Below are 23,040 nucleotides of genomic sequence, written 5' to 3'. Positions count from 1 at the left end.
TTTGTTCAATAAAAAAAACCCTCGTGTAATTGTGTCTATGCTGATTACTAAGTGAGGCCAAATGCATGCTATGCACCTACAAGTTTTTCCATGAATGACCGAACAAACTTAGTCCATCTTATCTCTTCCATCCATAGTCCATACATAAATTTCCACAGTAATATGTCACTTGTTGTGTAGCTAATCAAAAGGGCGAGAACATGAGTTTCGCCCTAAATCTAAAAAGCACGGTGAAAAAAAGATTAAGTTGCCAAGATCATCCTATGGTTCTAGAATGCTTTCACCCGATCCGTCCATTTATACTTGCCAAAACTGCATCCATAGCTTATGATATTGCATACACAACTAGTAGAGCTCAATCCGAATGTTTTGTGGCTTCATACTTTCGCTCGGATCCATTCATGCATGGATGCCAAAGCCAAGTTCATAGCTTTGTTGTTCATGTTTGCGAGTTCTGAAATTGAGATAACACCTGAAATTAAATTTAGAAGTCTAAATCAGCAGTTTTCGAGTTTAGAGATCGGGATGATACCTAAATCTAAGTTTAGGAAGTTAATCTGCAATTTGCGAGTTCGGAAACAAGAATGACACAAGCTAACGGACTTTACTAAAAAAAAAAAATCACCCGGGGCGTCATCTCCCGTTCTTCAACCCGTCTCGCACTCGCGGTCGCAGCCGCACCTCTGGCTGCCTGTCTTCCTCTGCGGCTCCATCTCATCGTCCCCCCAAACCTCTTCTCCTCGCTCACCTCTTGCCACTCCCAAGTCCCAATGATGAAGTCCCTCCTCTTCTCCACCCACCCCACGCCGCCGCTCCTCCCCGCCCCGCGCCTCCGCAGCCTCCTCCGCCTCCGCGCCTCCTCCTCCTCCGCCTCCGCCTCCGCCCCGCCCCGCGCAGCCCGCCGCTCCCCCCGCCCCGCGCCGTCGCGCCGCCCGCCCTCGTCCTCCCTCTACGCCCGCCCCAGCCTTCTCGACATGGAGCGCGAGCGCGCCGCCCGCCGCGCCGACGTCGACGCCTTCCTCGCCTCCCTCGGCGTGGACCCGGGCGAGCTCGCGGGCTTCGAGCTACCGGTCACCGTCGACGTCATGCGGGAGCGCGCCGAGTTCCTCGCCTCCCTCGGCCTCACCCGCGAGGACCTCGCCGCCTACCCGCTCGCGCTCGGCTGCAGCGTGCGCAAGAACATGGTCCCCGTCCTCGACTACCTCGGCAAGCTCGGCGTCCGCCGCGACGCGCTCCCGGACCTGCTCCGTCGCTACCCGCAGGTGCTGCACGCCAGCGTCGTCGTCGACCTCGCCCCCGTCGTCAAGTACCTCCAGGGGATGGACGTCAGGCCCAATGACGTGCCGCGCGTGCTCGAGCGCTACCCAGAGCTCCTCGGCTTCAAGCTCGAGGGAACCATGAGCACTTCCATCGCATACCTCGTTGGCATTGGCGTCGCGAGGCGCCAGATCGGCAGCGTCATAACCCGTTTTCCCGAGGTGCTTGGCATGCGGGTGGGGAAGATTATAAAGCCTTTCATCGAATACCTTGAGGGCATTGGGGTCCAGAGGTTATCTGCTGCAAGGATAATTGAGAAGAAGCCTTATGTCCTTGGGTTTGGATTAGAGGATAAGGTTAAGCCTAACATTGAGGCGCTGATGGAGTTTGGAGTGAGGAAGGAGGCACTAGCGTCCATTGTGATGCAGTACCCTGATGTTCTCGGACTTGAGCTGAGGGACAAGCTTGTTACACAGCAGAGCTTGTTTGAGTCAAGCATTTTGGTCAGCCATGATGATTTTGGGAGAGTGATCGAGAGGATGCCACAGGCCATTAACCTTGGACGAACTGCGGTTCTGAAGCATGTCAATTTTCTCACAGCCTGTGGTTTTATGCTCTCGCAAGTGAGCAAGATGGTTGTGGCGTGCCCCCAATTGCTCGCGCTGAACATGGATATTATGAGGATGAACTTCGAGTACTTCAAGAATGAGATGGAGAGGGATTTGGAGGAGCTGGTTGAGTTCCCTGCGTTCTTCACATATGGCCTTGAGTCGACTGTGAGGCCTCGGCATGAGATGGTGTCCAGGAAGGGGTTCACATGCTCCCTTGCATGGCTTCTTAACTGTTCCGATGCCAGATTTGATGAGCGCATGAAGTATGATACAATCGGAGTTGAGGAAATGGAGGCTGAAGAATCTTCTGACATGAATGCATTTCTGGAGGAGGTAGAAAGTGAGGAGGAAGAGTACAGCGATTATGATGACTCTGATGATGAATTTGTTCGATAATTGGTTGCATTGTATCAATTGCTATCTGACGAGCTTGCATGTAGGCCTTAAGCTTGATGCTCTTTTGTATATGATGCAGTCATTAGACTATCAATTTTGAAGCATGTGCGCTTGGTAAACCTAGTGCTGGATACATTCAAACTGTAGATTAGAGTTCCAGTAGTATATTCAGATATCCTTCAACGTTGTATGTCTAACTGAATAATGATGTATTTGTCATCATTCTTACTGACATACTTGGTGTTTCTCTGCCAAACATATATCGGACCATATTTCTCATGTATGCGCAGGGGTTAATAACAAGAGCAGAGGACTGAAGTTTGAAGATAGAGAGGAGTGCCGATTGGTTTCATGTAATATTGGAAAATCTTGACTGATGAAAGATAGGTTCCAGGTTCCTATTTCTGGGTTGTCCGCTCATTAACTAATGTTCAGTTACTTAAGTCCGGGAGTTGCATTGTGTATCTCAGTTATGTGAGGTTCTGGATGCGGTGCAGTGTGACCATTGTTTTCAACTTCGAATCGTTGCCCTGATTTTTGTTGAGTCCTGACAGTGATCTATGCTGGACACTGCAAATTTGTTCCATTTTTTCCTCAATTATATTAAATTTGGGTTGAATATTTTTTTTCCCTCTGTTTCAAAAAAAAAAATGTATGCATAGGGCTCAACCGAACTGCATCAGTATCATGTAAACGATTCACGTGTTAGAATCTGAAACTTCAAACTCCTTTTTCAGCTCTTCCAGTAGAACTTGCTTTGTGCATTTGTTAAGACCTGAGAAAATAATGCTAGACAGCATGGGAAGCCAGGCATTTTTGTTCAGATATCCTTAAATGTTGTACTTTTAACTGCATAATGATGTATTTCTAAACTTTCATACTGATGTACTTGGCATTTCTATGCCAAACATATGTAGAACCATCTTTCTCATGTATGCTCATAGGTTAATAACAAGAGCGGAGGACTGAAGATAGAGAATAGTGTTAATGGGTTTTCATATATTATTGAAAAATCTTTGCTGATGAAACGATTTTTGGGTTGTCAGCATCTCAAATATTCAGTTACTTCAGCTTCAGTCCGGGAGTCACGCTATGTATTTTGGGTTGTCGGCTCCTAAAATGTTTCAGTTACCTCAGCTTCAGTCCGGGAATCACGCTATGTGTCTCGGCTATGTGAGGTTCTGGATGTGGTACTCTGTGTGAGCAATGTTTGCAACTTCGGGGGTGTTTGGGAAACACCTGTTAAAGTTTAACACCTGTCACATCGGATGTTTGGATACTAATTAGGAGTACTAAACATAAGCTAATTACAAAACTAATTGCACAGATGGATTATAATTCGCGAGACGAATCTATTAAGCCTAATTAGTCCATGATTTGACAATGTGGTGCTACAGTAACCATTTGCTAATGATGGATTAATTAGGCTTAATAGATTCGTCTCGCGAATTAGCACAAGGTTCTGCAATTAGTTTTATAATTAGCTCATGTTTAGTCCTCCTAATTAGCATCCGAACATCCGATGTGACACTGTTAAAGTTTAGCACCTCGTATCCAAACAGCCCCTTCAAATCACTGCTCTGACGGTTGAGTCCTGGCAATGAATCCAATGATCACAGGACACTGAACTTTCACCCTCTCGCTCCATCGAACTTCATCAGTATCATATAAACTATTTCACATGTTAGAATGTGAAACTTGAAATTCCTTGTCCAGCAATTCCAATGATTTTTTTTCGAAAAGAATATTCCAATGGTTTTTGCTTTATGCATTTTGTTAAAACCTGAGAAGATATTACTAGCCAGCATGAGAAGCGAGGCATTTTTGTTCAGAGCTGTGTATCAGTCCTTCAGGATTGTCTCTCCCCCGAAGGTTGACATGTCAGTATTCACTATTCAGTCCGACAGAGATCCTGACATCAGCCATCAGATACTAGTTGAGTTTCTTTCCAGATTTCTCAAGGCTGATCAGTCAAACAACTAAAAAGAATAAAGGAACCAGGGGAAAAAATAATTTCAAGGAAATATTGTAGCTGGCCAGCTGCAGCGTCGTGCCTCCATTCCATCGGAAACCAGAGGACGAGTCCGGAAGACCAGAACCTTATCAGGCAACGAACGCGACACGTCACACTTGCGCCGCGCACTGCTGCCGAGACATGGGCGTGCAGCGTCTGCTGAGGCTGAGGATGGCGTCGCACTCGTGCCCCCACCCCGCCGCCGTGGCGCCGCGCGCCGCGCGCCCGCTCTCCTCCTTCCTCCTCGCCCCCTCGCCGGCCGCCGCGCGCCCTCGGCCCGCGCCCCTCTCGTGCGCGGCGCGGCCGTGCCGGGGCCACGCGGCGGGACGGCGGTTCCCGGGCGTGGCGGCGATGTCGTCGTCGACCCCGCCGCCGGCGCCCGTGCAGAAGTCGGAGGAGGAGTGGCAGGCCATCCTCACGCCGGAGCAGTTCAACATCCTCCGCCGCAAGGGCACAGAGTAAGATTTGGACGGCATACGGTCACATCTCTTGTCCTTCACTGTTGTTACTGAACTTGGGTAATGTGTTGTTGACTGTAGTGACCAAATCGGATAATCCCTGGATACTGATCAACCCCAAGTTGAATTCAATTGCATAAGCATCAAGAAAGATCTCCTAGAAATGCACAGCACCATGCTTTGGTGTTATAACATATCACTGAATCGATAGCTAGCCGCCTGCATGTCAGCGTTGTGCATTTAACTGCAGAACCTGATTCTGATTTTCTACTAGTATTTGCATAGTACATTGGTAGCTGGCTTGTAAAATGTTGAAGAAAATTTGTAATTAGGGCTGGAAAATGCTGATGAAGTTGTTCAAAGAAGGACTGTGTGGCTAGCAATTTACCAGACTGCTAACAAAAGCATCTACTTCAACTAACAAGCTAGCCACATTTAACATTTTACATAATGGTACTCCGTAGCAACTGGTGCTGCACATTAAAGTTCATCACAAAAGGTGTTGGTTATTACCATCTTGTGAAGGTTATTTTACAAATCCAGAGAGATTCTATAATTTAGGCTAGCCTGGATAACTGTGGGTGTTATAATATAGAAAAAAAATGTTGTCTTGTCATTGCAATAAACCAAGATGGAGAAAAATCATTTCCTTTGTAGTCCAATTGCAGCTTTTAACATCTCAGTAAGTCAGTAGCCAATTAGCGGCTATGGATGCAAACTAATAATAGCAAGTACCTTAGAATTCATAAATTGTTAAGATTTCTGGTGTATATTTTGAGTGTGGAGCTTGAGAAAAGTTGTGAACTATTTGATAAACTAACTACTCCCGAGTTATTTTTTGTGAGTGTTGCTGCAATCCTAAATATCTGTATCTGGTATCTGACCTATTGACATCACCACCGTTTTCTGCTGTTATAAAATATGAATTGCTAAAATGTAGGGCAATCCATTAGTTTGTTTCAAAAGGCAAGCATGCATTTGTGTCTGTAGCATGCAAGTCATTGTTACGTGCCAAATTGTTATAGCATGGGAGCATGGTAGAACTATTAGTTTCTGACTGATGTTTGGTATATGGTGTGGTAAAGATGTTTCTCTGCTAAACTATTAACAGGTGCCGTAACTGTTCTGAATCCATTTGATCATCTGATCCCAGGTACCCTGGAACAGGTGAATACGACAAGTTCTTTGATGAGGGCATTTATGAATGTGCTGGATGTGGAACTCCCTTATACAAATCATCTACAAAGTTCAACTCAGGGTGTGGCTGGCCGGCATTCTATGAGGGACTTCCTGGGGCCATAAGACAGACGGTATGTACTATTCTCTGTTTCACACAGGATGAGGAATGATCATTGATCTCTGACCTCCTCTAATTAACCAATCTTGTTTTTCAACACTAGCCGGACCCTGATGGGAGGCGGACAGAGATCACGTGTGCTGCCTGTGGAGGACATTTGGGGCATATATTCAAAGGGGAAGGGTTTAAAACGCCTACCAATGAGCGACACTGTGTTAACAGCATTTCACTCAAGTTCATTCCAGCCTCAGAGGAAGCCTGACGGCAGATGAACACCAACGGCAGAATGGGAGCTTGGCCTTTGTTGGTTGCTTTGACAATGTAGCCTGATGAAAGTTGTAATTCTTCTGATAATATCTGAATATGTCTGTAATTGTGATGCTTTTCACTTGCAAATGGTGATCTTGTCGACAAATCAATAAAGCTTCTACTGTAAATGATTACATGTGCAACTCCAGTCTTACTGCTTTATCTAGGAGGTGCAAACAACAGTACATGTCACACTTATTCGCACGTCTGAATGTGCCTGTAACTGTAATGCTTTATCAGTAATTTTTAGTCGCAAGTGGTGATCTTGTCGACAAATCAATAAAGTTTCTGCTGTAAATGATTATATGCGCAACTCCTGTCCTACTGTTTTATCTAGGAACTGTGAGCACACTTATTCGCACGTTAAGAAGCTTTAAGCCTTTGATGGGGATAAAATGCAAATATCATGCAAAGTGTTGGGAAATGGCGAAGGCAAGTAGCAACATGGGATTGAGAATCTCAATTCACAAACAATATTAACATTACTGAAAAGTACATTTTTCTTTCGAGTATACCTGTTCGCTGGCACGTCAAATGTAAAAAAAAAAAAAAAATACTGTCCGGAACGGCCATAGCTGTCAGAGCTAACGGCCAACAACAGGAACCGACTCTTCCCCCCTTCATCCGAATTCGACCCTCCCCTTCTTCCCTCCATCCCTTCCTCCTCTTCAAAAGCTGCAGCCGGCCGGCCCTCGCCGCATCCCTCACCGATTCAAGAAACGAAACAACCTCGCCGCCTCTCGCACTCCCTCCGCCCCTCGTGCCTGAACACCGCCAACCAACCACCCGACGCCACGCTCCAAGAACATCAATATAAACCCCGAACCTCCGCGCCCTGCTCCCCACGAAAACAAGAATCCCCTCGCCCTCCTCTGCCTTCTCCCTTCCACCACGTCCATTGCCGAACAAGAAGCTTCGCCTTCCTCCTCGCAACCTCCCCACCCCGCTTCCCTGCAGCAATCGAGGCTCGCTGCCTTTCTTGAATCAAGAACTCCCCTGCAGAGTTCTTGAATCAAGAACGCCCCTGCAGGGTTGATCAAGAACGCCCATGGAGCAGGCTTGGGAGGAGGAGGGCCGAGCCCGAGCCGATAAGCTCGCCGAGCCGTTGGGCGTCCGACCCGCCGCCGGCGCAGCAGGCCACCACCGCCGAGGAGCCTCCGCCGCGGCGCGCGCGTTGGTTGGACGTGCTCCGGTATATTTGGATGTACGCGCGCGGCTTCGTGTACGGCGTCGGCCGCGTGCTCTTCTTGCTGAGGCGCCAAAGCAACGGCGCCGCCGCCGGTGTCGTCGTCGCCATGGAGCGCAGCGGACGGCACGAGGACAACGGGGGACAGCGCAATTACGCCTTCATGTACGGCAAGCTGCCCAAGGCACACCGCAGCGACAAGCTGGCGCGCCACAATGATCCGGCGCTGCAGGTACGCCGCAGCGATGAGCCCGAGTCGCAGGATTCCAACAACGCCACGCCGCCGGCTCGGCCCCCACCCCGGCCCTCCCACCGGTAATCCGACTCTTGCATTTCTTAATCTGAAATTGTGCCGCGGTTGCTGTTCAGCTTTAACAGCCTGAAGTAAATGCGCTTAGATTGCAGATTGCATTTCTTGCTCTGAAATTTGTCTTGGTCGCTGCTCTGGTAGCCAGTGAGAAAATGTATTTAGACAGCATTTTGCATTTTTTTCCTCTGAAATTATGTTTTGGCTGTTGATTCAATAACCTGCAAGGAATTGTGTTTCGATTCAAGTATGCATCTCTTTCTCTAAAATCATGCCCAGGTTCTTGATCCAGTAACCTGCAAGAAAATGTGTTCAGATTCTACTTTGCATTTCTTTCCCTGCAATTATGTCTTGGATGTTGATCCAATAACCTGCGAGTAAATGGGTTTGGGTTGCAGTTTGCATTTGTTCCACTGAAATCATGCTTTGGTTGCTGATCAAATAGCCTATAAGAAAATGGGTATAGATTGTAGTTTAAATTTCTTTCTTTGAAATTTTGCAGTATTGCAGTTTGCATTTCTTACTCTGAAATTATGTCTTGGTTGATGATCCAAGAAACTAGCAAATATTGTTCAAATTCAAGTTTGCATTTCTATCCTTAAAATCGTATCATGGTTGCTAATCTGACATCACTCAAAAAAATGTGTTCAAATTGTAGTTTTTGTGCTTTCTAGTGCATTGCCAAGCTCTATGATGACTAATTTGTCAGGTATTTTTCATTTATTTCTAAATGGCCGGTGACGAGCCTGTTTGGGGTCAGGAGTTTTGTTTGTTTGCCAGCTACTGTCGGGAAAGCTTAACTTGTGGCAAGAGAATCCTGTGGCACAGGTGTATTTTTGAGCCGCACGACTACTGTCGAAAACAGTCTAGTTCCCCCTCTCTGTTGTGAGTATTTAGAAGTGTTTATTGTGTTCTGAAACTAGCTAGTTCTGCAGATAGATTCATAGCATTGATCGGCTTGCATTTCCTCAAAGTATACTTCTGCATTCCGTGGATGTGCACAAGACACCTGGATTTCCGTGCGAGACTTGCAAGGTTCGAGTTGGAACGCCACGTGAGCTCTTGCTGCACGCTCACTTCTGCCACGCGCTTCAGACAGGTGAGTTCATTTGCCAACCGTCGTAGGCCCAAATTGACAACCGTCATATTATTTTTTTAAAAAAAAACAACCATTGTAGGCCAAATTGATATGGTTGTCTTTTCAATTAACCTTTTTATCTAACTTGATGATGACTGCATATAGGTTGGTGGAAGCTGAACTGTACAAGGAGAAGATGAAAGTAATGAAGACAGATTGATTTTCGGAAGGTAGAGAACGACTGTAGGAGAAGCTGCAAAATTTTGGATTTAGTTTACTATGTGTCATGTATTAGACATGATGCCTTACATCCCAGTCAAAAACTACATATAGTTGTTGGGGGCTACATATTTAAAAACTTAGAGCAATCTGTTCATAGCTCATTTCATCTTCATCTTTGCAAGACTGAGTGTAATGCACATGAGAGGAGGCCAGTTGGACCAAGGCTCAGGAGACACAAGTTTGTCCCAGTTGCTGCTCTCCAAGTTGAATACTCCTATGTCACGACGACCATTCTTGAATCCATTAATATACAAGTCATAATTGCCCGTAAAGTAGGCATGGTTTGCCTTCAGATGAGGATGATCTTTGGCGCTGAGGCAAAGAGATTGGTTATGCCCAAGAAACAACACACGATCATGCAGGCATTTAACTTCCTCAAGTTTTTTTTTGCCGTAATATTAACCTTATTTATTTTAATCTCAGTAGTAGTCAGCAAATGAACTGCGGGGTCAACAGTTTCATCCTCATGGTCTATCACTCTCGAAACATTCAACAGATCACCCCACGGAGCGTGAACGATGTATAAGCAGTCCCACATTACCTTCTCCGTCATTCCCATAATCATCTTCCTCGTGACCACAGAGCTACTGAGATCAAAGGCATGGATTTCTCCCACTATATTGATTGCATACAATAAGCCATTCTTGTAACTGCAATCCTGATAGTAAATGTATGGTGGAAGCCAAGTCCACTTCCCATCTCCGGGCCTTGCAAATGAGAGCTGCTTCATCGGATTATGGATGAGCGCAACAATATAGCTTCCTTTGGAAGTCTCAGGGAACACAAAAGCCTTACACCGGAGAAATTCCCGCAGCTTGGCAAGAGCATAGATTGACGGTTCGTAATAAACCTCCCTTTCAGTGGGTTCATACTTTCGGACCACTTCAAAACTTATCGAAGGTGCGATCTGGATGCGAAAGTTTCCTTGCAGTGTGGCGTGAGTATTCATACTTTTCAACAACTCCATACTTATCGAAGATGGGCTTCACATGCTCGATAGTGACCACTGAAGGGAGAGTGATCTGTTCACTGGTGATCAGATTGACGAGGTGCATCTCTGATCTATCATCAGCACGTGCCCATCTTCTCGGAATTTCTTCAGCAATATACCGGTAGAATGACGAAGCAACTTAGGCAAAACTCTGAAGATCAGAGAGAACAGATTTCTTGGGTGTATAGCTAGACTCCAAAGGCTCACAATCCTAGCTCTGCTACATGTCTCCATTGGAAGGTTGAATGCTTCTCCGCAGGAACACTTGCAAAGTTGCAGGCTTTGATGGAACAGGCACAGGGAAGCTTCCGCCCTCCGAAGTCTCCTTGTCGGAGCAGACGAAGAGGGCATCCGAATCCAGGCCGGAACCGCACGGCTACCGGAAGCCAAGAACAGCTTAACCGGAATCCGTTTCACTCCGAGGCAAAAGGTTATTCCGACTTGAACTTCTGTTGGCTTCCGACCCCGATTCCGCAAAGACCGAAGAAGAGACGGGGCACTAACAGTCAGCAAGCTGAGGCTGGAGTGAGGAGGAGCAACCGCCGGACCACCGCGCGCCTCGCATCCAGCCAGTGCTGTGATTGCACGGCTGCAGGCAATCGAACCGCCGAATACGGCAAGGGACGGACGGAGAGACGGGAGGTGCGCCACCTCCACGTCGGCGGCGGCGTCGGAGACTCAGTGAGCGTGAGCGTGGGCCCGGTCCGTGGGCTTGGGCCGAGGGCGGCACGGGGCTCCGCTGGACTGTGTTTTGGTGGGTCGGTGGTGGTTTCTAGATTGGATGTTGGGGAGTTGGGCCACGTTTTATCATTGACCTGTTCACGAGTGGAAGGCCCCCCTTCCTGCTCGCCGCCTACCGCGCCTGCCACGCCCCCTTCTTGCTCGTCGCCTCCCGCGCCCCTTCCTGCTCGCCGCCATCCGCACCTGCCGCGCGCCCTTCCTGGTCGCGAGCCTGCCGCGCTGCGCTGCCCGTCCTGCTCGCTGCGCTAGATCTGTGGTGGGAGGAGGCGCTGGAGCTCGGATAAGACGGCAGCTAGATTTTGCGGTTATTCTTCTCCCGTCTTGCAAAAAAACAAAAACAAATGATGGGCCGGGATAGAAATATCGGAAGCGGGCTCCACTGCCATCCGCTGGGTGAAGGCGGGAGAACCAACGGTTCACCATCCCTTCCCCTCTCCCTCCTCTTCCACATAATCCTCCGGAGCAATGCAACTGTTGGTAAGCAACCCGGTCAGCGGCCGCGGCGGCTGCGCGTTTCTGCCAGTGGCAGCCGCACTGCGGCCACCGTCGGCCACGCTCTCCTGGAGAAGGGCGGGCTGGAGGCGGAGGAAGCTCACTTTAGCGCGCGCAAGCACCGATGGTTCGGGATCCGGTGCTGCGGCGGCTCAGGCGTCTACCGTGGGAGACAGCTTGGAACGGGAGGAAGGCGGCGGCGGGGAGGGGGTTGCTTCGGCTGACTCATCGGCAGGGAAGCAGCCGCCTCCTGTCGATCCCAAGATCGAAAAGGAGCTCAAGAAGGTTTGTTTGACACTTATGCGGTTATGCCACAAGAGCTGCCTTGCAATTTTAGTACTAGGAAGGAGTAATTGCTGTAGATGCTTTACCATCAATCTAGATTTTATTTTATTTTCTACGGCACAGTATAGTTAAGAAGATTTGCATAAAAGAATTGGTCAATCTTTTGCTGATGCAGCTAACATAATTCAGTATTGAATCAACTAATTTTACATGTGTGTGAATTGTGACCCTCCAGCTTGTGTAACACAGTGTAATTGCTGATTAATTTCTGGTTGTAATTGTGATACGTTGCTGAACAACAGGCAGTTCAGAAGACTGCGGCAACCTTTGCACCGAGGGCGTCTACAAAAACAAAGAACCCTGCTGTTCCTGGAACTACTCTGTACAGTGTCTTTGAAGTCCAGGGATATGTCTCCATGCTGTTGGGCGGAGCCCTTTCCTTCAATCTTGTATTCCCATCAAATGAGCCTGACATCTGGAGGTTAATGGGAATGTGGTCCATTTGGATGTTCAGTAAGTAAGGATTTTGCAAGTTATGTTCCTAGTAAGAGCATGGTTTTTCACTTCATTGATACGGTCTACTAGAACCTAAGAAAGTGATGGATTTATTGTGTCGCATCAACCTATGTTGTCTTTATTGCACTGCAGTTCTAAATTCTGCTAAATGAATTGCCGATACATATGACCTATCTACCACGCTTCTCTGGATTAATTTTAACTACCATTTGTATTGAATTCAAAATAACCCTGTTTTGATCAGCTGTAAGGATTAGCATTTTACTGACAATGACTAGTCCCGACCTTACATTTCCTGTTCCGAAACATGGGAAAATAGTGTTTAACTAGCTAGAAACATTATGATGCAGTCTTGCAGTACATCCATTGCAGCCTGTGTTTGCATTCGGTAATTGGGCGTACCTAGTGTTGCATACTATAGCAAAAAAACATTTCTTCTAAGAAAGTAATATTAAATGCTTCAAAAAGCACCAAATCATTATTTTTGCTTACTACCATGGTTTATATATGTTTGATTTCATTCTACACAAACAAATAAGGTCACTGAAACTCAGATTGAAGTATCTTCTCTTCCTGTTGTGATCTTTCTCTCTTGCCAAACCATTACCTTACTTGAACGGTTGGATATGATTTGTAGACAATGAAACTGAAAGCCAACCCATTGTTCAGAATCTGAGATATAATTATTTCTATTTGATTTAGTAATATATGGAATACCACCCATTTGAAAGATCCATGGCTGTGGTCTGTTCTGGAGAGTCTTTTGTGCTATCCATAGAATTAGATGCACTAACAGGTTCAAGCTTGAAAGCCCTTAGGCCTACGGAATGGACTAGATTTGGCCACAGTTGCATTAGCGAGGTCTCAGAGTTAAGGCGACTAGGCTCTGATAGTCTGATACATTATTTGAGTTAAATGCACTAGACAGTTCACTTACAATTTGAAGCTACTGAGGAAAGGTGGAAACAATATTTGAGCACTATCATTCAATCAAAAATTCCTCCAGTTGATGTTGGAGTTAAAAGAATTTAGAACTTTGTGGACATGTTCTACAAAATGCTTTGACTCATATTTGTTGCTTATTGCATATTGCATAGGAGCCTTTTCCTCGGTATATTAACTGAGCGCTATCTACTTCTGCAGCTATACCTTCACTTCGGGCCCGTGACTGCTCAAACAAGGAGAAAGAGGCTCTCAACTACTTATTTCTCCTGATCCCCCTGATCAATGTTGCAATTCCATTCTTTGTGAAATCCTTCGCAGTTGTCTGGTCAGCAGATACAGTTGCTTTCTTTGTGATGTATGCCTGGAAGGTAACTTCTCATGCTAATGTTTTCTGCTCCTTCAGATTCAGTATTTAAAATATCTTTAATCATATGCTTTCTGCACAGCTTGGATGGCTGCAAAGGTCGGAGTAAAGATTTATGGCATGCTTTTCTTCTGATGTATGCGTGGAAGGTACTTTATCATGTTATTGTTGTCTGCTCCTTCAGGATTCAGATCTTAACATATGTTTAATCATATTCTTTCTGTGCAGCTTGGATGGCTGGCTGCAGAGGGCGGATTGAAGAGCTTTTGCTAAGGGAGAAGCATTGGTCCTCAGAATTTTCTAGTCTTTTGGAGGGAACTGTTTGGTTAGTTTGTTCCAAGGTAGTCTTTTTTAGGGAAACAACGGCAACCCTGGGGTTGCCTGAGATTTTGTTGATTAACTTCAAACAAGTTTACAGATATGTTCCAAGGTAGTGCATATAGCCTTTTATATCTTGTGTATATGCAGGGGCCAAGGGGGTATGAAAAGACAAAGGCTTTGACATTTAAGTGATGAATAGATGTACCTGAAGTCTGAAAATTTTTGTTGACTAAGCTAGGCAGTCTAGATGGGTTTCGATATCCCAACAGATGTTCTCCTGGATAAAAGCTGTGCTTGTTCTGAAGAAAAAAGAAAGTACCAAATCAAGTCAGATGAAGCAACAAGCGCGGCTTCAAAACGTTTGTATAGTTGTCAGATGTGAGATTTTTTTTATCCATATTATCATGAAAGAATATCATGTTGCCCATAGCTTGTATTCTAACGTGAACGAAGTTCCAGAAGTTGCTTCTGTTCTAATGTGGCGTTCACTGAAAACTGCCCTCGCCCCCTTGTTCCAATAAAAGCTGTATCAGAGCAGATTGTATTTATGTACATCACAGATTGGAAACTGGGTGGCTGAAATTCAGCTTAATTCACTCACAACCTCGGCGGGCATCAAGCGCAGCTGCTGAGGTCCGAGGCAAGCGCGGAGAAGGGGGCTCGGAACCAGTTTCACCGCCTCGGTCCACCACACGAAGTTTTATTAATCGGCACAGCTAATGCCGTGACGTCCGATGGGAATTTCTAATGGGACGTTCCGTTCCAACGTAAAAAAAACATCTGCAACATTAAAAATTTATAGTTGTAATATTGAAAAATATGCGAAAAAATGATTATGTCATTTGACATGGGATAGAAAATTCTCACCGCAACATGAGTACTATATTTCATACAACATTCACTGTGAAACATGCGGAAAACAATAATTGCAACATCGATACGTCGAGCCGTCTGATTTTTTAATGATTCCGGATGTCTGCTCTATAGCATTATCGTTTATTAATTTTAAGAACATTGCATCGAGTGGATACAATGCCTTAAAACACTCCTGATCTCTGTATAGCGGGATGCACACAGTCTAGAAAAAGAAAATACAGAACATAACCTAAACACTCTATTAACGGTCAATCCTCAAACTAATCCGCCACCCATGTGTCCGGTAAAAAAACTCTTTTGACCACCTGCTCCAATTACGATGATGCCGCAACAACCAAATCATGTGAAGCCGGCTTCTATAATATAACCCACATGCAAAGCCAGTGTATAATCAAGAAAATAACATGTAAGGGAGAAGAGTTATATTTTTCCCCAAAGATTATATCATTTTTCATAGCCATAACAACCAACATGTAGCAGCCGCTCCTAGTAGAACTAGCACCTTTTGATCTTTTCCAATACCCCGTAGCCAACTTCCAAACATGTTAGAAACACTACGAGGCTGAGATAAAACTGACGCTGCATATATAACAGACCACACAACACCAGCAAAACAACATTCAAAGAAAAGAAAAGATTATGACAGAAGCAACAAATTTTGCTCCCATGCCAATTACGCTCTCCTCTTCGCAAATACCATTTAAAGATCGTGTTTTGTAGATTGGTTGGAGCTGGTTTGAGATTGTCATTTTCCTGTATACATGCCGTCGATTTACCTAGGGAAATACTCGAAGATCCCAATTTTGCAATTACACTATTGTAGCCGGTTTGTAATTTTGTCTGCGCTGTTCTGAGAAAAAAATTATAATTTTTTGTGACAGCACCAACATCTGTTAATATAAGAAAAATTAGATCCATATCACCAAAAGAATCAATGTTTAGATATTTATCATTAAAAGAGTCAAATATTTAGTATCAAAAGATTATTATGCATCTAGTATCCTTTTGCCCCTCCGGCCAAAACTACGCGGAACACGTCCGCGTGACTCCCTGGCGGCGTCCCCGCCCACGCGACTCCCCAGCGGCGCCCCACCCCCCACGCCCGCGACCTTTCCGGCGGCGGCGGCCTACGCGACTCCCAGGCGGCGGTGGCCTCCTCGACCCTCCCCTCCACAGTATGTCTCCTGCTTCCTCTTCTTCCCCCCTTATTTTCATGGTTCTAGATTTTCTTCTCCATTGTAGTGCTTAGGAATCGATCTAGAATTGAGAGTATATGGATCCCGCTAGTTGAGCCAGCTATAATATTTTTCCTCTCTGTTGGAAGTCTGGAACGAGTGATGGACTGTAGCTTCTCTACAATTTCTCGCTGCTGGAACGAGTGATGGACTGTAGCTTCTCTACAATTTCTCGCTGAGGAGTGCATCCTAATAGTATCAGTGAAATTTCTAGAGTGGAGCCCTCCTGAACACGCCCTAATGGCTGATATAGTGCAGAGCAGTGTAAATAGTTGTTTCCCCCCTTAGAAGTCTGATTCAAGTTGTATCTTAATATTGCAAAGCTGTAGTATGTAGAAAATGCTCTAACATCTTGCAGTTCCTTTTCAGTCTTTTTTAAATGTTTGATAAAATGGTGCCATAAATAAACTTTACAGATTTTAGCGCATTTTTACAGGTCCAACCCATTTGACTGCAATTGAAAGGCCAAAACTGACTCATCGAGGTGGCACCACTGAACCAAACCAAAGCTTGCAATGGAATCTTCCTCAAGCAACACTAGGAATGTGCCACTGTCAGTGTCCCAACGGCCCTTACATGTGACAGATGCGGATGAGGAGGACGAGAGTGTTAAGCAGCTTAATGAGTGCGCCACGATCTATCTCTCTCTGCAGGCACTGGCCTCTCCCCACCCCTGGGCCTTCTCCATTCACAAGTAGCTTGTTTCCTTATACTAATCTTAGGCCTCTCAGATTTTGATCCCATTATTTGTTTGCAGGACTGCCTTGTGGAGTCAAACCGCAACTGGAAGGCCTGCCAAGCACGTAAGCCCTCTAATTTATTAGCACAGATTTATCTTTTCTGAAGCGAGATTTGTTAGTTTCGAGGAATTGTGTACTGTGAAGGAAATCCAAATGTCTTTAAGAAGGTTGCTTTCAGCTAATTGACATGTGCATGATTTGCAAGTCCCTCATGAACTGAGTTGAGAGCGCAGTAATTATAGTTATATAGTTTAGGATTGAGTTGGCTAATTTGTCTTGGCTAGAGGAATGAACCCTGATGAACTGGTCGAGCATGAAGTTTGAGGGGTGCTTTGAGTTCATTTTGGGAGCATGAAAAGTAAAAAAAGTATGTTCAGGATAAGGCCTACCAGGTGAAAGTGAGAACAAACAAGTTTGGAGCAAAAGAACTACATTGTATTAGAATTAGGATATGCATATGCTTCAGTTTTTACTACATTTTCCTTGTGATGATTTGCCCTGACATGCATCAGGATATATGCTATAGGGTGAGAGTAACGGTCATCAAGCATCCATATAAGTTGTCTGGACCACATTTATACAATAAATGGGTCCTAATATTCTGTCTGAACAGAGTTCAAGACCTAATTGCCAAGGATGGTTGCATGTTATCTGCCTCTAGTCCTTTAGACCGCATTCCAGATCTACTCTAATCCAAGGCAGTGACATAAGCTAATAAATGATGCATATAACAGGTGCCAGGAATATCATGATTCCTACTGGTCATTAACATTTAGCATTTTCATTGGGTTTTGGGAGCAAAATAAAAGCATTGTTTCGATTTATGCTATTAAAGTGCATTTATCTTGTACTTGGGCTTTCTCTTATTTTCCATATCGTTTTTTAATGGGAAATCCATAAATGTCGAAATCCTGGCTCATGCATTTACATGGGTGCAGCAGCTGGCTTCAAGTGGACAATTCTAGGATTCAAGGCTTAGTTTAGTAAATCTTGCCAGACTAACTTCCTACTGTCCCTGCTTGACTGCCCTCAAACAAACCACAAAATGGTGCTCCAGTACTACTGTATATTCTGGAGCAGTGCATTTATTCTCAATGAGTGGGCATGGAGAACAGACCTTAACAGCTTGCCTTGACTATCAGATCACTACCAGAATCTAATCTTATTTTGGTCGCATTGGTGGCCCTGTGACAGTTGACATGGCTTTTTTGAACAGAAACGTTTAGCAGATTCTGGATGTTAGTAATAGTCTTAATATAGTCTAGACCATTATATTATCTTCACTAACAAGATACATGTCACTTCCTTTTCATAACAGAGGTCCAAGCCTTGAAAGCCTGCCAGGCTAAAAGAAACAAAAGTGATCAGACCTAACTCTTTACATCTGCAAGTAGCTGATATCATAAAATTGTCAGCATGGATGTCAGGTAAACAGTCATTTCACGTATGACTAATAATGAGAATTTTTTTTCAAAGTTGCTATTTCTGTGGACTGAAATTGTATATTTGCTCTTGTCTGTCAGTTTTCAGGAGGCAGGAAGCAAATGTGGCAGATATTCATTAGCAACGGATGGGCATGAAGACCATCTCAAACAGCTCTGATGGCCATGATGTTTCATTGCTGCATTGTACCCCATAAGCGTAGTGAACGACAATAGAAATTGATACCATATTACCCGATTTCTTGCTGTAAGATTAATGGTTTCAGATTTCTTGACAGAATAGACATACCATATTCTTGACAGAATAGACCCGATTTCCGTTTTTTTTTTTCAAAATAAGGAACAACGAGCCTTCGAGTATGAGCTGAAAGGTTGATGCTGGAGTGTTCACTATGTCAGTTTCATTCTGTTTTGCTAGTGGCTCCTAGGAAAGCAAAAAGTTTGGCTACAACTACAACTGCGACAGATTCCAGACCGGCCCTGATGCCCTTCACAGTCAGCACTTGCAGGATATCTGCCCAGACGCGCGACCGTTGAAGGTTGCAGCAACCCCTTCTCTTTTCTCCACAGTAACCATAGCTGAGCCAGCAGCCGTTCGTCTAGCATGTGTTTGGATTGGGGAACGATTTGAGATGTTTTGGTCCCGTCCCTGTTTTTTTGATGGAGTCGGACCCAGCAGCAACCCATGGAACCTGAATCTCCTGAGCTATTAACCAACCCGTTCAGCCCCCGCCACATAATCATTTTGTATACTAGGCGATTCGATTGCCTCCAGCCACGCTGTAGCTAAAAGCCGGCGATTGATCCTCATCGCCAGCCAAATCTTTCAACCAGCGATCGGTTAGTGCCGTGCTGCCGTCTCCTCGGTGCCCGCGGAATCGGAAAAAAATAGGTGAGGACCGTCCGCAAATTCATCGCTGTGCGGCCCCGTCTCGATTTCGTCCGCTGGCGGATCGACGCCTCCGCGCGCGCCTCGCTCGCTCGGCTCCTTTCCGCAGGGGCTAGCTCGCTCGCATGGCTCGCTCGCTCCTCTGGTTCCGCACCTGCTCGATCGCTAGCTCGCCCGGCTCGCTCGTTCGTCTGGTTCTCGCAAGCGCACCGCCCAGTTGCTAGATCTCGCAACCGTCCTCCTCCTCCGTCCACCGCCGGCCACCCCCGCCGCCCTCGAGCCCGGCGGCCGCCCCCGCCACCGTCTCCCTCGTCCGCCGGCGTCTTCCTCCGTCGTCCGCCGCCGGCCGCCCCCACCGCCCTCGAGCCCGGCGGCCGCCCCGGCCACCGTCTCCCTCGTCCGCCGGCGCGTCTTCCTCCGTCGTCCTCCGCTGGCCGGCCCCGTTGTCCTCCGTCATCCGCCACCGTCTTCCTCCTTCGTCCGCCGCCGACCGCCCCCACCGCCCTCGAGCAAATGAAGGCAACACTAACCCATTCAGATCTCAGTTCACAATACTAGAAGAGCACTATGCTGTTTCAGGAGAAAGAAATATAAACGGTATGCTTTCTTGATTTTTGACTGTACGAATGAGAATGCTATTTTGCATCCCTCCCTCTAATCCCAAAACAACAAATTTATTAGATAATCTGGAACTAGTTCGTGGGCCAGAAAATACTGCTAGATCAAGTGGTGAGTTTCTCCACAGAAGTGTGTTAGCGACTGATCTAGATATAACTGAATTGGCACCGCAGAACACTCACCATGTTGCTTCAGAAGACGCAGATGTTAAAGGTTTTCCCCTTTTCTTTCTGAATTTAACGTTTATACACATTTGCTAACTTAGTTTAATTAAAGGAAATCTAGCATATACAAATTAGTGGAGCTGGAGGTCATGTAACACGGTCAAGCACACACGTGAAAAGTCATGATGACCAAAAAATGTGAAAAAATATGTACCTGCGTTGGCTGCATTCCGTTGTGTGTTAGGGCAGGCACAAACGACACCATAAGCGATGAGTCGAGAACGTTGTCCTTCTCCTGGCTTCCTACCGCCATTGCAGCTGCGATATGTGGGGAGGCTTCTCCTATCGTGGAATGCAGATTGGTATCCTCGTGACCTCCTTCTCCCATGATGGCTGCTACGGCTGTGATGCTTGTCGAAGATTTCTATGGCGGTTGTCCTCCTATGCCACGATCTAAGATCGTACAAGGATGTCTTCTCCTGACCTAGGCTACGGCGCCGAAAAACGGTGGCATCGTCGGCGGCACGCAAGGGATGCGGTGGCAGACAACGAACGGATTCTCACGCGGAGGTTTTGACGAGAGGCGGCGCAGTTCTCATCTAGCGGAGGTTTTAACGCAGGCGGACGACGGTTTCTGTTCCTCGTCTAGCGCTAGTTTCTATTTCCCATCTGGTTTTGACGATGAGCCGAGCGAGTGAGCTAGCGACGGAGCTAGCGATCGAACGAGCGAGCCGAGCGAGCCAGCGGCCCAGGCGTTCCCGCGCGACCGAGCCAAGCGTGCGCTTCCGTTCCCAGCGGAGTTCCCTCGCACGATCGCGCTGGACACCCACGCGGTAGAAATCAGGAGGGGGCCGCACGGGAGAAGTATGTGGACGGTCCTCACCTAATTTTTTTTCCGCGGAATCGGGGCTGGAAACGGAATCCGTTTGAATTTCTGCAGCAAACCAGTTTGATTCGAGTCCTGAAGTCCGAACCCTCTCGAGTTTTGGGCAACAGATGGATCCGATGACTCAAGGTTTTGTATCATGATGCCTGTGTGCCTGCTCCATCCAAGGCGGCAACTTCGCTATTGAGTGTAAGAAATTTCATGCAGAGAAGCTACTTTCATCTTCCAAGAGAGGCTTTTACTCCAATGAAGTCATGTAGTAGAGCAGGGATTCTGAACCTATCCAGTCTAGCTATTCGCACAAGAGATTTTTTCTGTTTCATAATCAGAGTTTTGCCCAGATTGTTAAGCATCGGTCCCAACTTACTACTGAAGAAATTCCGACAACATGTCCATGTCCACCCACCGCAGAAGGGGACTGTGCTGCGCCCATTGCCGGAGCTGCCACAGGATACCTTGATGGCTTGATAAGCATATTTGCCACCCTTGAGATCCCTGACCTGGTGCGTGCAGGATCTGTCTGCTCCTCATGGCGCTCCGCCTACACCACCTTGGGAAGTATAAGCTGTCACAGACGCTTGCTCTACACCTCTGAATCTGCTGGTGAGAATGTTGCATGCCTGTACAGCCTTGCTGAGAAAGAGGATCTACAAGTTAACTCTCCCGGCGCAACCCATCCGCAGTAGGTATTTGTTATGCGATCACTAAAATCGGAGAAGTTCATGCTTTCGATCTCAGTGGCCATGTGGTTACAATGAAAGCAATTATGGAAATGGCACAGAATGTACTGTGTGACAACACGTACCGTATTATGGCTCCCTGGGGTGACCTACTAAATGTCTGGAGAACAGAAGAGGAAAAGGATGATTGGAACCCAGATACTGACCCTGCAACATTTGTGCGGGATACTCAGGAGATCAAAATATATAAAGTTGACACCATGACAAACGGTTTTCGTATGGGTTATCGTATGGCTCTTCGGCTATCACATATTGATTGGAAATGGTATCGCCATATAAACGGTTTTCTCTAACTTGGTCTTCACCATTTGGGGGTTATCAAAAGTGGGACTCCGATATGATTTGTCTTTCGTGGTCCATTGGTCTTCGACATGAGCTAATTTTAACTGAAAAAGAGTGGTTCAGCTCAAGAGCATTCATTCACTCATGCATTTATCCATCCATGTCATACATGTATTCCTGCATTGCATTGCACGCCGAAATGCCATAATAAAAATCGTTATGCAAGCTGCAAACATTCCATTGCGTTGCATGGCTGAAATGCAATAATAAAAATCATGAGACAAGGTGCAAACATTGCATTGCGTTGCATGGATGAAATGCCATAATAAGAAATCGTGACACAATGAGTGATCACGTCTCTTGTGGTGTGGAACCAAAATGAAAACACCAAAGAGTCAAAGGTGAAATACCTTCAGCAACTCTATCGTGCGGAAATGCCATAGAGTAAAAGTCTATTGTGGGGGCTGCTCCTTTACCCCGAATGTCATTCGTATCATTCCCTGGATCAGTAGATGATAAGGGCAATTCTCACAAGAAGTATCACAACCATATTTCGTATATCTTTTATTGATAATTTGCATATTGTTACAAAAGAGGCATACTACTTATTTGAACAAAGGTGGTTGGAGCCCCAGAGTAGATATACAGCAGAGGTCTATGCAGTATTCCCAAGTCCGCAGGCAACTTGGCTCCTAAGGTTGATCTCTAAGTTCTTCGTTGTCTTCAACGACTATTCTTCTTCTGTAGAAAGAAAGTAATAAAGAAAGAGTGAGTACTCTAAATGAGCACTCAACAAATCCCACAATTGTCCAATTATTTCATGTTGGTTTTTCAAGGGTTGGCTTCTACTTTAGGATTTTGCCTCAAAGCCAATTTTATGCACTCGTGTGTAGTTATAGCTTTTGAATGACAGGGAGAATATTATAAGTTGTTGGTCCTGGAGGGGAATCCACCTCCCTACCAGCCCCTATATTTTAAAAGCATCAGGATCCGTCAGGGATTCTCTGAGCTGGCACCTTGCCTTATTCCAAAGTAGTTACTCAAGCTTAAACCTGAGACATAGGGTTTTTATATAAAAAAAATATAATCTTGACTAATCAATGGGAGCTTTGATCAGGTGGGATCATAACCGTGAGCCTCGGCTAGCAGATAGATTGTAACTCTACAGAGGTTGCGCACTTTACCCGCATCGTCGATCAACCCATACCTTGTACGGAGGTGATATTGATCTACGAGACTCGTGCCCACCGGCATGTATCTCTAGACAACAGTTCCTACACTACGGGAAACACTGAATTTGCCGACTGCCACAGGCACT

The 23,040-nt window shown here is 46.0% G+C and overlaps 3 protein-coding genes, 1 long non-coding RNA gene and 1 pseudogene across 5 annotated transcripts; 4 read left to right on the top strand and 1 right to left on the bottom strand.

Annotated features, from left to right (window-relative positions):
* The first annotated feature begins 684 nt into the window (after positions 1–684).
* Positions 685–2,498, top strand: LOC101763760 (transcription termination factor MTERF4, chloroplastic). The gene has a single exon (XM_004962080.3). It carries the CDS (start codon positions 771–773, stop codon positions 2,262–2,264), a length of 1,494 nt encoding a protein of 497 aa, XP_004962137.1. The 5' UTR covers positions 685–770; the 3' UTR covers positions 2,265–2,498.
* A 1,855-nt stretch (positions 2,499–4,353) lies between these two features.
* On the top strand, positions 4,354–6,646 carry LOC101763359 (peptide methionine sulfoxide reductase B5). The gene is made up of 3 exons (XM_004962079.4): positions 4,354–4,736; positions 5,890–6,046; positions 6,137–6,646. The coding sequence occupies exons 1-3, from the start codon at positions 4,420–4,422 to the stop codon at positions 6,293–6,295; spliced, it is 633 nt and encodes a 210-aa protein (XP_004962136.1). The 5' UTR covers positions 4,354–4,419; the 3' UTR covers positions 6,296–6,646.
* A 2,444-nt stretch (positions 6,647–9,090) lies between these two features.
* On the bottom strand, positions 9,091–10,949 carry LOC101781586 (annotated as a pseudogene).
* A 359-nt stretch (positions 10,950–11,308) lies between these two features.
* On the top strand, positions 11,309–14,327 carry LOC101762415. 2 transcript variants are annotated; one of them, XR_214872.4, is made up of 6 exons: positions 11,309–11,704; positions 12,007–12,217; positions 13,364–13,533; positions 13,612–13,678; positions 13,758–13,870; positions 13,998–14,327. XR_214872.4 is itself a non-coding variant. In XM_004962078.4 (5 exons), the coding sequence occupies exons 1-4, from the start codon at positions 11,393–11,395 to the stop codon at positions 13,636–13,638; spliced, it is 720 nt and encodes a 239-aa protein (XP_004962135.1). In that variant the 5' UTR covers positions 11,309–11,392; the 3' UTR covers positions 13,639–13,678; positions 13,758–14,279. The 2 variants fall into 2 exon arrangements, 1 of the variants encoding a protein (XP_004962135.1); XM_004962078.4 differs by having other exon boundaries at positions 13,758–14,279.
* Positions 14,328–18,084: 3,757 nt separating this feature from the next.
* Positions 18,085–18,533, top strand: LOC101761999. The gene is made up of 2 exons (XR_001163567.2): positions 18,085–18,128; positions 18,225–18,533. It is a non-coding gene; the product is annotated as an uncharacterized LOC101761999 (long non-coding RNA).
* Positions 18,534–23,040: the final 4,507 nt, after the last annotated feature.

This window comes from Setaria italica, chromosome III (genome assembly GCF_000263155.2).
Source record: "Setaria italica strain Yugu1 chromosome III, Setaria_italica_v2.0, whole genome shotgun sequence".
Classification (NCBI taxonomy): domain Eukaryota; kingdom Viridiplantae; phylum Streptophyta; class Magnoliopsida; order Poales; family Poaceae; genus Setaria; species Setaria italica.
Note: the sequence above shows the minus strand (reverse complement) of the source record. Positions and strands in the feature narration are given on the sequence as shown.

Coding starts and splice junctions, on each gene's coding strand:
- LOC101763359 (XM_004962079.4), top strand. CDS start 4,420: ATGGGCGTGCAGCGTCTGCTGAGGCTGAGGATGGCGTCGCACTCGTGC. Junction 4,737..5,889: donor CTCCGCCGCAAGGGCACAGA/GTAAGATTTGGA, acceptor ATCTGATCCCAG/GTACCCTGGAACAGGTGAAT. Junction 6,047..6,136: donor CTGGGGCCATAAGACAGACG/GTATGTACTATT, acceptor TTTCAACACTAG/CCGGACCCTGATGGGAGGCG.
- LOC101762415 (XM_004962078.4), top strand. CDS start 11,393: ATGCAACTGTTGGTAAGCAACCCGGTCAGCGGCCGCGGCGGCTGCGCG. Junction 11,705..12,006: donor TCGAAAAGGAGCTCAAGAAG/GTTTGTTTGACA, acceptor GCTGAACAACAG/GCAGTTCAGAAGACTGCGGC. Junction 12,218..13,363: donor GTGGTCCATTTGGATGTTCA/GTAAGTAAGGAT, acceptor CTACTTCTGCAG/CTATACCTTCACTTCGGGCC.
- LOC101763760 (XM_004962080.3), top strand. CDS start 771: ATGATGAAGTCCCTCCTCTTCTCCACCCACCCCACGCCGCCGCTCCTC.